The sequence below is a fragment of the Delphinus delphis genome, chromosome 2 (genome assembly GCF_949987515.2).
Source record: "Delphinus delphis chromosome 2, mDelDel1.2, whole genome shotgun sequence".
Lineage (NCBI taxonomy): Eukaryota > Metazoa > Chordata > Mammalia > Artiodactyla > Delphinidae > Delphinus > Delphinus delphis.
Window position 1 is genome coordinate 87,395,868 of NC_082684.1, and position 12,688 is coordinate 87,408,555.

Here is a 12,688-nt window from a genome sequence, read left to right on the forward strand (position 1 = left end):
CTACAGGGAGGTCAAGGGTAAGGCTGTGGGAACACTGTCAAGCAATATGGTGCAGCAACTGGAGGGGGAGGGGATGGAGGGGCAAGTCAACATCCTAAAGAAACACACCACAGTCTGCAGAGGACGAGATGAGCTCAGGAAAGAATCAACTGACAGTTACACTAGGGGTCCCCCCTCCCTTTTCTCCCCCAGCAGCTTCCGTCAAGCTTTGTGTTTTGTTCGTTTAAGGAGGTAACCAATGACTCAGTGTTGTTGGTCACGGAAATACATCCCACATGACTCATAGCATCCTTAGGCCTATTCCCAAGAGGCCCTGGCATGTTCTCCCCTGCGACATAAGGGCCTAAGGAAGACTATCTTGTTGCCTGAGGCCTTGGCACCAGGGCCACTGAGTTGTCAGGCAAGGGATCAGCCTGCTTATAATGAGCAGCTCATAATGAGCAGGCTGGTCGGGCTCCCCAGTCTCAGACCCTCATAGTAGGAGTTACAGAGCCTAACTCTCGCATTTTATAGCTGAGGAAACAGAACCCGCGTGGTGATTCAGTGAGCTATGGGTTAGGGAGAAAAGGGTCCTAAATGAAGTCAGGGGAACTCTTTGTCATCAGAGAGAAATTCTCACTGGAATGAAAAAGAAATCAGCTTTAGACCAGATTTAAGACAAAAAGCTTTCTCTTTAGGACACTTTTTTGGTTAAACTTTGCCTATCTCCTTCTGGCTTCAAAGAGGCTTTACCTCACCTCCATTTTTGTTTAAATGCCAGGTTGTCCTAAATTGATGGAGGACCATCCAAAGGCAGAGTGTGTGAGAGCCTAAAAGATGACCAAGGAGGGCTTCCCTGGTGGCGCAGTGGTTGAGAATCCACCCGCCAGTGCAGGGGACACGGGTTCGAGCCCTGGTCTGGGAACATCCCACATGCCGCGGAGCAACTAAGCCGGTGCACCACAACTACTGAGCCTGCGCTCTGGAGCCCATGTGCCACAACTACTGAAGCCCGTGCACGTAGAGCCCGTGCTCCGCAACAAGAGAAGCCACTGCAATGAGAAGCCCGCGCACTACAATGAAGAGTAGCCCCCGCTCGCCGTAACTAGAGAAAGTCCGCATGTGGCAACAGAGACCCAACGCAGCCAAAAAAGAAAAAAAAGAGAGCGATTCTTCAGGGTTTAAAAAAAAGAAAAAAGATGACCAAGAAAAACCTATGTATTTCTGGAACATGTACATCCAAGGAACTGGCTTTGGCATTCTGATTTCTGATGTCAGAGGATGGGGATGAATCCAGAGATGTTTCCACAATTAAAGGTTCTGAACTCTGGAAAGCACTGGCAGCTCCTGAAGAGTTTCTTCCAAAAGATCCTTTAGCCCTGTCTTCCCTTCATTAGATTCTTCGCCCCTGGTTTCCTCTATTTTCTGCCATCCCTTTTCTAACTATGATCCTGTTTAGTATGTCTTCCTCCCCCAAACTAGACTGCGGGCTCCTTGGAGTTAGAGATTATGTTTTGTCACTTTTAATATTCTTCTAGAAAGCCTATACATCCTGTGCCCATTCACCCTCCCTCCCACCCACCCATCCACTCATTCATTCATCCATCCATCCATTTATCCATCCAACCACCAACCCATCCATCCATCCATCCATCCATTCAACCATCCCTCTATCCATCCATCCAACCTCCCATCCATCTATCCATCTAGTTCTGAGCACACACATGTGCCAGGTACAGCCACAGGTGCTGGGAATACAGCAGAGAACAAAGCAGAGTCCCTGCTCTTATGGAGCTTACATTCCAGGGGAGAGAGACAATACAGCAGTGATTTACTGAGTACATGCTGTGTGCCACACACGGTACTGTTTAACACGCACTCTTTCAGCAATTCTATGAGGTGACTACTGTTTTTATCCCTGTCTCATACATGAGGAAAGGGAGTGATCAGAGATATTGTTGCCTGCCTTGTCACACATCTAGTTAAAGAACCACCTGGGATTTGAACTCAGATCTTTTTGATTCCTTCTCCCAGGATTGGCACACTAAACCTGCCACCAGAGTCCCCAGTGAGATAAAATAACATTTTATTGGAACAGAGCCAGGCTCATTCATGTATGTACTGTCTGTGGCTGCTTTCGCATTACAATGGTAGAACAGATTAGTTGCGACGGAGACCATATGGCCCACAAAGCCTAAAATACTTACTATCTGGTCTTTTACAGAAAAAGTTTGCCAACGCATCTTAGCCTAAGCTAGGCTCAAGTGATGTTCACTGATGGAATACATTACCTATAAACTCTATTAACTTTTTTTAAAAAAATAAATGACCTGAAAAGTCTATTAACATTTTTTGAGCACCTGCTCAAACATGTGTCAGGCAGTTTGCTTCCTTGGAAGGCGGGGCCCCATGTGCACTCAGTTTCCTTCTATTACTTGATCTTTCAATGAGTTCGAACACCTGCAGCCCTTGTTAAAAGCTAAATCTGGTGCCTATCTGGTGCCTAATTCCCATCTTCTCTGCCTTGTCTCTAGCTCAGACAAGAAAATCTATTTATTTATTTAAAAAATGACAAAAGAGATTAATCAGGATTTGGCAACTAAATTTATCATCTGGGAAGAGTCCAAGAGATAAATTGAAGCACAGTTCTTCTTCATCCCCTCCTCTAAGCCTGGCTTTATGGGAGTAGCTGAGACGGCAGCGAAATCTAGGACTGATATTGCCAGGGAAAAAACCACACTGACAGCTAAATTAGTTTGGCAGGAAGGTGGGGTGGAGAGCTCTAAGCCAGTAATGAATTATGGGTATTGAATGAGGCCGGGGCAGGTACCCACTCTTTTAAGAGCAGCAGGGATGTGAATGAGGATAAAGACGCAGCGAAGACCAGGGCCTCCACAGAACGCCTCAGGGAGGGGGAGGCACAAAGACTCCAAATCAGGCCCAGGCACCTTGAGGTCCGCACACCTGACAACGCTTGGAAAATGCCCTCTAGGGAAGGAAGGCTGGTGAGGCAGAGAGCAAGGGGAAAATAGTCGAGGATGATGGGCACAGCTGCATGCGGAAGGGGCAGGAGCTCACATGCTTGCCAGTGTCTTTGAAGTTTGCTGACTTGGAGAGAGGCCTGGCCATGGCTTTCCCAGTCCTCACAAGTTAGCTGCTTAAGTGTTAGGACTCTAGCTAAGACAGAAAAGGAGTGGGGATTATCACATAAACAAGGGAGAAAAGCCAGAACCAACTGTACTTGTGCCCCATGCAGAGCACCTGAGGTCCACGGATCATGTAATCGACCTGTCAGTAAACAGTGAGCCTTTGCTCAGTGCCAGGCGCCCTGGGGGTGTATTAAGAAGTACAAGACCCCGTGTAGTGGTTAATCCTCCCAACAAAGCTGGGAGGTACTATTACTATCCTCATTTTATAAATAAGGGATCTGAAGGTCAGAGAAGTTAACTATTTTATGTCCAAGGCCACACAGCCAAGAAGTAGCAGAAACAGGATCTGAGCCTCCTGGTCTATGCTGCTCCTTGGGTAGGAGGGTCTGTACATTAGTATCATGTAGTGACATTTGTTTTAGAAAATTGTATTGTTAAGACCTCCTCCTGGGACTTCCCTGGCAGTCCAGTGGTTTAGACTTTGCCTTGCAATGCAGGGGGTGTGGTTTGATCCCTGGTCAGGGAGCTAAGATCCCACATGCCTCACAGCTAAAAAACCAACACATAAAACAGAAGCAATACTGTAACAAATGTAATAAAGACTTTAAAAATGGTCCACACATTAAAAAGAAATCTTAAAAAAGAAAAAGACCTCCTCCTAAGGGCCAAGAGAACTATATATTTTTGTCCTTTAATCAAATCAGAAAGCCGTGTGTCTGTCGTGCTGTCACTGGCAGCCCTCTGAGTTGGTCTCATCCTTGCTGTTGGTCCAGTGACGTGCAGAAAAGGTGATCCTGATGCGAGGTGTTAGGAGGCGAGGTGCTAGGCTCTCAACAAAGATGTGTTAAATGTGCCCTGACATGTGGACAGGAGCGTGGACTCCTAGGTCTGCCCTGGCACCATCACCTCTTTCAGGAGAGAAAGGTGGGGAGGGAGGGAGGAAAGGAAAGGGGGGAGGGGGAGGGAAGCGGGGAAGGAGGGGCAGGTACAGAACTGTGGCAAGCGCTCTGGAAGTCCTGAGCAGGGCAGGCTAGTGCTTTACCAAAACTCCTCTCTGTTTAAGTTGTTAAACACAGTGGTTCTACCCTCACTCTCCTGCCTAAAGCTACAGGATTGCTCATTAATATGGACGAGCTCGGTTTTCACAGGCAAAGTAGGGGCCACATCCACTTCCACATGGACGAGCAGAGCCTGCAGTTTCCATGTGCCCAGTAAGGAGCACGAGACTGGGTTGTAACTACACACTTCACTGTCCTCAGTGCTTTAAAGTGGGTGGTGGGTGCGCTCAGAGCATCTGGAGGAAACAACCTTCCTGATCCTTTTGATTCCTTCGCAAGATTCCCCTCAACCTCCACTGGGGCTCATGTGGAGTTCAGCATCTAGAAATAGGTCTCAAGGCCTTAGAGGACAAGCAGTCTCTACCCTGGCAATGGCCTCGTCCCAATCTTTGCTGTCTGTAAGGCTTTAGGGAGGCGGGGGCAGAGCTGGCAGCGCTGTCTCTTCCACGGCTCTAGGATTCCCTGGCATCATCTCTTCACCTAGGGCTCCACCCTTTACAAGGTAACATCAAGGTTTTGCTAATGTCCAAATTACATCTTTCTAATATAAAAATTAAGGATCCCAGTTCAGAGAGTTCTAAATCTCTGAGGTCAGACTTTTAGAGTGAATTTGGCTTAGATACACAAAACCCTTGGGGGAGCTTTGAAGCTCCAATTCATTGACCCTCTTGTAGGATGGTGTGGGCACAGAGGTTCTTTCTCATCCCCAAGGGGTGCTGGGTGAGACAGGATTCATTCCCTGTAGCTGCCTGCCACAGAACACGATCCCCACAGTGAAGAGTTTATCACGGGCCTGATCCACAAGCACATGGGAGGTCACCCACTTGGATTTAAAATCTTCAGTGTTTCCCAGCTCATTTTTCAGCGTCCTGCTTTACCATTTCCCAAGTACATTAGGCCGCTGGAGTCTATTTCAAGCCCCCACATAAGCAGCAACACGGCCGTCTCCAAAAACATCCATGGTGGCCACATCATTGGTAAAAGAACAAATGCTTTTGATTAATTCATTACTCCAGACCCCTTTGCAGATGACCAGTTTAAGACGAAGTATTCTTGAAGGAAAGAAGCTCACTCCGTTGCAATTCTGCTGAGGGGATGAGCAAAGAGAGCATGTGGAAATGAAATATAGAAGTAAGGCTATATTTAGGAAGAATTCCTTGCCTATCAGAGCTGGGAGCTTCCAAAGTAGAGGATCTAGGAAGCTACAGTCCCTCTTTCCTATCCTCTCCAACAAGTCTTAGAGGCTGAGGGACATGGGCTCAGCCTTACCTGGTTATTTCTTCTTTCAGGGCAGCAGGGTCTGCAGGGTAAAACTTCACGCGGAAACACATGGTGAATGGAGGCTGGGCTGCAGAGAAAAAGAGGTGCCCATCGGGAAGACCTTCCCAGGAAGATGACTGGGCTCCCCGCCCCACTGGGATGCACAGGTCTCTGAACCATCTGAAGAAAATCTTCACATGTTTAGGGCCAACTTACACTTAGAACAGTGGAAAATTCCCAAGACTCACTGCAAGTGGGAGGTTTCCTCCCACCCTCCCCAGGGGTGAGGCTTCCGTCTTTTCATGGACAATACTTACATCTCAACTGCTTCCCCACAGACTTTGTAAACTCCAACCAATGCTGAAACAGAGAACACAGAACAAGAAAGCCCTAATGAGAAGCAGTGTCAAATATAACTTGTTTTATTCAATTTAAAAAACTAGACAGATTGTAGCCCAGGGTGAAAGCAGCTCAGAAGCTTGTGATATGTAGGCTTGGAGAGTACAGAATGATATGATTTTCTGAAATAAGCTCCCCATGGAACCAGCTGTGAAGGGGGGAAGAGATCCAGCTTCAGATGCCATTTCTGGGCTTCCCTGGCAATGCCGCCTTCCAACGTAGGGCGCCAGAGTTCCAAGCCATGTTTCTGGCAGGCCCGTAGGCACAAATGAATGCACATATGTGTGATGGGGACAGAGCCCCACCTGGCTTTTTAGTAGGGAAACACTCCCTTTAATGGGTTGTGTTTGTGTTATGCAGTGGGGACAGGATGACACACAGAGGCTACTGGTAGCAGCTCTAGAAAGCACTGGCAGGTGGAATTTCATAAATGTGGAGAAGGCAGGGATGGCTGGTGTATATTTGATCTTTGTTTGAGCAGCGCATTGCCAACCCTTGTGTTAGGGAACACATCCTCAGGATTCCTTGGCATCCAGGGATGTTTAAAATCTAAGTCTCATAAGATAACTAACCGCAATCAATGTGTAGTATCCTGTTTCCCCTGGATTTTCACAGAGGCAGGACATGGTAGCAATGCATTTTTTCCCATGGTACTTACGTTTGGGAAAGGAAGCAACGAGAACATTCTATGTCAGTTTCCCACCTCTACATGGATGCCTTATAAAATGCACTATTGATGTTTGTTGCTTTTATGATAATCAGGAACCTTGCTAATTTGCAGAGAGCTAGAACTGCTGATATTTGGGGTCTGATTATCTGGAAGTAGCTGAAAACCACTGCTCTGTGAGGGCAGAAAAGTCTCTCTTGTTTACCACTGTATCGCTGGTGCCCAGCTCAGTGTTCAATGTGCAGCTGTAGAACAGGAGAAGGAACCAGGTCCACACCTCCCTCTTTTCTGACTACTTCTATTTAGTAAAACGTCTGGGAGAGTCCTCCCTCGGGCAGGAAAGCAGGCAGGGCCACGCAGACGCATCCTGGCCTCCCTCGATGCCCAGCTCTCACCTTCTGGGCTGGGCCGTGGGTCACACAGTTAATGGACGCACCGAGAGCCAGTTCTCCCGTCAGCTCCACATGGATAATCTGGGCTGACATCCTGCTCTCTTGCTTCCTCTGATCTGAGTTCCCACGAGGCTGGCAACTCATTAGAGTCACTCAGTGTGGTTAAGAGGTCCTTCTCACATTACACGGCCCACTGCGGCTTGGCTTCACAGGGGAGCAAAGGCAGGAGATGAAACTGCATGGAAACAACTGGGGTTCCAGACCAGGCCTGTGAAGGCGGAGGAGGCCTGTCTGTGCGGAGCACACCAGAATTGTGGACAGTGAGAAGAACACAGCAAGTGTCGGGGACTCAGAAAACTAAATGCCCTGAGGCGCTGGACCCATAGATTAAAATAAATAAATGAAGATAGAGAGAAGCTAAGTGCAATGATAGATCCATTATCAGCAGAAGGCAGAGAGGCTGAATGACAAAAGGCTATTCTCCTTGGCAATAGCTGGAGAGAAGACTTTAGTTTGTACTGGAGTGCGAGCTCCAGAAAGGAGTGAGGCTGGAGGAGACCACGAGCAGGTGGAAAGAAGGTGGAAAGCTTGTCCAAGAGAGGGTCTGGTAGAGACATCTTGACAGGATCCCCCAAATATGGTGATGGCCAGAGTTACCTTCTGCATCTGTCTGCCTATATCTGGGTCCCAGAATCACTAGCAAATTGATAACATTGGGTTGGAGAGGAGGGGTCAGGAGAAGAGTAAAAAGAAGGTTCAGAGAGCGGAGCTTCCTCCTGCGTTTGGGTGAAGGAGCCAAGGTGGTACAATCTTCAGACTCTGGGGGCTTGAAGGAGAGGGTGAGAATAGTCTGAGACCAGGGCCTGAGCCAGGAACAGGGGAGGGGGAGTGAGGGCAGCTCCTCCAGGAGGGACCAGAGAAATCCCAGACCCCATGGAGACCCCTGCAGAGCAAGCGATGATGGGATGGATGTGAGCGCTGGGCTCTGCCACCCTGGTGCTCAGGGGAAGAGGTCTGGGGTGGGGCAGGGCAGGGAAGCTCATCTCTTCCATCTCTATCGTGATCAGTAGATCTAGGACAATTCCTTACAGGTCCATTTCCCCACAGCTCTCAAGCCTCCCTGCTCTCCTTAAACCCTCAATAAAAGCACAGAATCGTGTCACTTTAGAGGCAATAGGGTATGAATTCAGCATGGAACCCCCAGAAACCACACAGGCTCTGGCATCAGGCAGGTCTGAGCAGGAGACAGGCTTTGCCACTTGCCTTGGGCAAGTTACATAACCTGTCCGAGACCGTCCACTCATCTGGAGAATGGATGGTGTAACTGCGGATACTCATCTCGTTCGTGGTAAGGATCGAATAACACATGTGAAGCTCTTAGCTTCGTGCCTGATGCACCTCATCACTCAACGTCCATTGGCTGAAAGATCTAGGTTTGTGCCCAGCGTGGAGCCTGGCACAGAGGAGTCACTCCGTGAAAGTTTATTTCTCCTTTTCCCCATTTCCTTATTTTTCTGTCTCCTTTGGCTTTTAATCTTTGTCATCTTAACATACTCTCTTATCCTCCTCAAGCACATGCTGATCCAACTAAAAAATAATGAACAGGATACATTTTACCCTTTTTTCTTCATATGCCACTGTCTTTGGGAGATGAAGAGACCTTGGGGTAACCGGTCTTCCTTCTTAAGGAGAAACAGCTCTGACTCCCAAAAATAAACAAACTACAACAACAAAATCCCTTTGTAAAAACAGTCTAAGACTCTACCATTACAGAGTGAACAGACACCTAGAGCATGTGAGGACATGTAGCTTCCTGGTGTCGTGGCACTTTGGGGGGGTCTTATACTATCGTCCAGAGCTAAGGATAGTATTTATGCCAAGACAGTGGGGCCTTTACAGGGTGAGGGGCTGACCTCAACACTCCTCAAACACTGGTGATGCTCAAAATTCTGCTGAGCCAGGAGGAATGAAACATGGCAGCAAAGTGGGGCAGGGCTTGTCAAAGGAAACAGCTTCAGGCATTGGTTTCTTTCCTACAGCTCAAGTCTTCAGCATAAAACCCTAAATGTGACCTAGAGACACAGCGGCTCAGAGCATCAAACAACAAAACAACACCTGGGGACTTCTGTGGTGGTGCAGTGGTTAAGAATCCGCCTGCCAATGCAGGGGACGCGGGTTCGATCCCTGGTCCGGGAAGATCCCATATGCTGCAGAGCAACTAAGCCCGTGCGCCACAACTACTGAGTCTGTGCTCTAGAGCCCGTGAGCCACAACTACTGGGCCCACGTGCTGCAACTACTGAAGCCCGTGTATCTAGAGCCTGTGCTCCGCAACAAAAGAAGTCACTGCAGTGAGAAGCCTGCTCACTGCAACGAAGAGTAGCCCCTGCTCGCTGCAACTACATAAAGCCTGGGAGCAGCAATGAAGACCTGACGCAGCCAAATAATTAATAAATGAATGAATAAATGAATGAATTAAACAAAAAACATCATCTGATTCTGGCCTGGAGAGGGAGTTACCTGTGGCCCTGGGCACTGGTGGGAGGCTGCGCCCTCCGGGGCTCCAAGGTCCCCAGTGGTGACAGAGATGAAGCTTATGTTTGGAGCTATGAAAAAAATGTGTGGACCCATGAAAGGGGGGCCCTCTGGGGCTCGTGGTGACAGTGCTTTTGGAGGATGGTAGACGACAGTGGGTGTGGGGAAGGGAGGCAGTGAGGCCTGAACGCTTCTGCATACTTTTCCACTTCGGTGGGGATGCCAGAGAGAACCTCCCCACAGCGAGCAAAGGGCTGATGGACGGAAGTTATAGGAACTGCAGGCGTGGGCCTGAAGGGTAGCTGGGCAAGTGGAGGGCAGGAACATGGCACTATAACCCACTAACTCACCCACTCATCATCCCTTCAGCAGATATTTATTGAGCATCCACTGCATTCTAGGCCCTGTGCTAGTTCCATGGGTTACAGTGATGAATGAGATAAAGTCCATGCCCTCGTGGAACTCATATTTTTGCAAGGAACACAGGTAATCAAACAGGCGATACCAGCATGGTGTAATAAGTTCTACTCCAATAGGGGTAGAACAGGGCACATGGGGGCACATCAGAGGGGCCCCTCAGTCAGAGTAGGGGTTAGGGAAGGCTTCCGGGAAGAAGTCAAAGCCTAAGCTGAGACCTTACATGTGAGAAGGAGTTAGCCAGAAGGAAAGTGTGGAGAGTAGAGAAGTGAAGAAAGGGGAAGCGACGTTCCAGAGGAGAACTGTACAGGCGAAGGCTCTGAAGAGGAGAAGACTGACGTGTGTGGAGAGCCACAGTATCGTCTGGTGGGGCCACAGCAGGGTGGAGACAGTCGGGGAGATGAAGCTGGAGGAGTAGTCAGGGGCCTTGTTTCTGTATCTGTCCGGAATATCACAGTCCTTGTCAATGCCTTGTGTCTGTAGAGCCGCCCACGTTGTGTAGAGCAGAACAAGAACTGCAGGATTTGCAAGGGCTGAAAAGCCCACGTCAGTTCGGCTCCATCTCTGTCCTGCCCAGATGGGGTTCTTGTAGCACTCAGGTGAGACCCTTCCTAACCAGAACAAGGCGAATCAGCCCATTTACTAGAGAGGGGCAGGACAGCCTCAGCCTGTGACCTGGGCTCTGAGACCACAACACCCGCCCAGCTGCCCTGACTCTAACTGGGCAGCTTTGGGCAAATCACTTCAGCTCTCGAGGCTGCCATTTCAGCATCTAAAAAACGATGGACCATTCCAGCTGAGCTCTGCTACGGGGTCTTCCACGTCTCACAATATGATCTGAAGAGATGACACCGAACTGCAGGGTCCGGTTGGTCCCCGACTCCTGCGGCTAAACTCCGAACATGAGTGACAGACAGTTCAGGGCCTCAGGCTTACTGACCAACCCTCTCCTCCATCTGTGCTTCGAATATTGACTTACCCGCTGCTTATCAGGGTCCACAAAGCGGATCCCAAAATAGTCTTTCTCAAGCAGATTCAGGTGGTGGCAAAGAAGGTCAAACAGGTATTGGCCTTTGGCATCTCTCTGCAAAGAAAGCAAGCTCCGTTGAGAAATGGGCGGGCTTCTTCAGTGTAACTGTGTTTTGATGGTCATTAAAAATCATTTGTAACAGTTGCATGAGGATGTGAAAGGGGCACATGTCCATAACTATGTCCTCCATATTGTGATGGGTTCAACATTCTCAGGAATTCTGAGGCTTTCAGCACCTGGAAGGAGCCCAAGAACCCTTCCTTCCACAAAGATGTCAGAGAAGGCAGATAAGAGTCAGGTAGGCCCAGTTCCCACCTATAATGCACACAGCGTTCCTCTGGACTGTCGTGTGGAACTCACCAAGTCCAGCTGGCTCTGCCTCTAAAGTGCATCATGAATCCTCCTGCTTCTCTGCATCCCCGTCACCAACTCCCTAGGTGAAGCCACCACCACCTCTCAACTGGACCATGGCCAGAGCCTACTAGCCAGTCTTCTGCTTCTGTGCTCACCCTTTCTCCACATGGCGGCCAGGGTGACCGCGATTTAGACAAACTGTCTTTTTTTAATGAATAAGTAAGACAGGCACATAGTAAGATATTCAAACATACAAAAGAATATACTATGAAGAGTCTCCCTTTTACCTGTGCTGCAGTTCCCCATCCCCAGAAGCAAACCCTCACCAGCTTCTTGGGTATCCTTAATGAGGTTACTTTATACACGGGCAAGCCTATATACATATACATCTCCTGTTTTAAAAAGACATCAGCAGCATATTTTATACTGTATTCTGCTTCTTGGGATTTTTCCCCATCACGGTATCTTGTGACTCTATAGCAGCACATATAGATATGCCTCACGGCTCTTAACTGCAGCGAGCACGCAGTGATCTTTAATGACTTTGCCACTCCTGTGTGACACTGTCAGCAAGGGGTTTCTCTTGCTCTCAGAATAAAATCCAAGCTCTGACCGCGGCCTCCAAGGCCCTACACGACCTGGCTCCTGCCTCCTCTCTGAACTCACCCCAAATCATTCTTCTCACCACTCTCCGGCCACCATCTCTTTGTTCCTGAGCAGGCCAAGGCTTTTCTGCCTCTGCGTCTTTGTACCCCCTCTGCCTGGGATGCCCTTCCTCCAGCTCTTCATGTCCTTGAGGTCTCAACTCAAATGTCCTTGCTGCAGAGAGGTCTTTCCCTACAGAACAGCCCCTCCCTGTCACTGTCTATATCATTTATTTATCCTGTTTATTTCCTTCATGGCACTGACAGTCTGTCATTATCTTGTTGATTTGTTTACTTATTTATCATCTGCTCCCTTTCTACACCATACTTTTCACGAGGGTAGGAGCCCTCCCCCAGAAGTTAGCACAGGGCTTGGCATATGGCAGGTGTGTCCTCAATAATTATTTGTGGAAACAATGGATAGAAGGTGGAGGGGTGGCTAAAAGGTTTTACAAAATGTCAAGAAATTAGGCCACTTCTAAACCCATAACCTTCTCCTCAGGGACCTGCCTGGGTATCTCTGATGAGCTGGGAGAATGACTTGCAGGGAAGTGTCAGGACAGCTGGAGCTCTGCAAGACAGCATCTCTGGGCCTGACCCCAGTGGTCTCCGCAGTTCAGCTGAGAGGCTCATCTCTGGTGGATCTGTGTTTAATTCCGCATGCAAATCAAGGTGGTCTTATAAGATCCAAACTATCTCACCTATGACAAGGCCCAAGGCCACGGGTAATTACAGAAGGACGTGGCCCTGCTCCTGGAATGGACAGATCTTTAAGACCTCAAAAGGTTTACCCCTCACCTCTGTC

General features: G+C 48.7%; 1 protein-coding gene across 2 annotated transcripts in view; it reads right to left on the reverse strand.

Moving 5' to 3' along the window:
- FRMD5 (FERM domain containing 5) overlaps positions 1–12,688 on the reverse strand; it is a 340,793-nt gene that overhangs the window by 37,189 nt on the left and 290,916 nt on the right. For both annotated transcript variants that reach the window (XM_060005146.1, XM_060005145.1), the window contains exons 2-4: positions 10,835–10,939; positions 5,764–5,806; positions 5,456–5,534 (exon numbers count right to left, since the gene is read on the reverse strand). In XM_060005146.1, the coding sequence (XP_059861129.1) occupies positions 5,456–5,534; positions 5,764–5,806; positions 10,835–10,939 (227 nt within the window). The remainder of the gene's footprint in view (positions 1–5,455; positions 5,535–5,763; positions 5,807–10,834; positions 10,940–12,688) is intronic.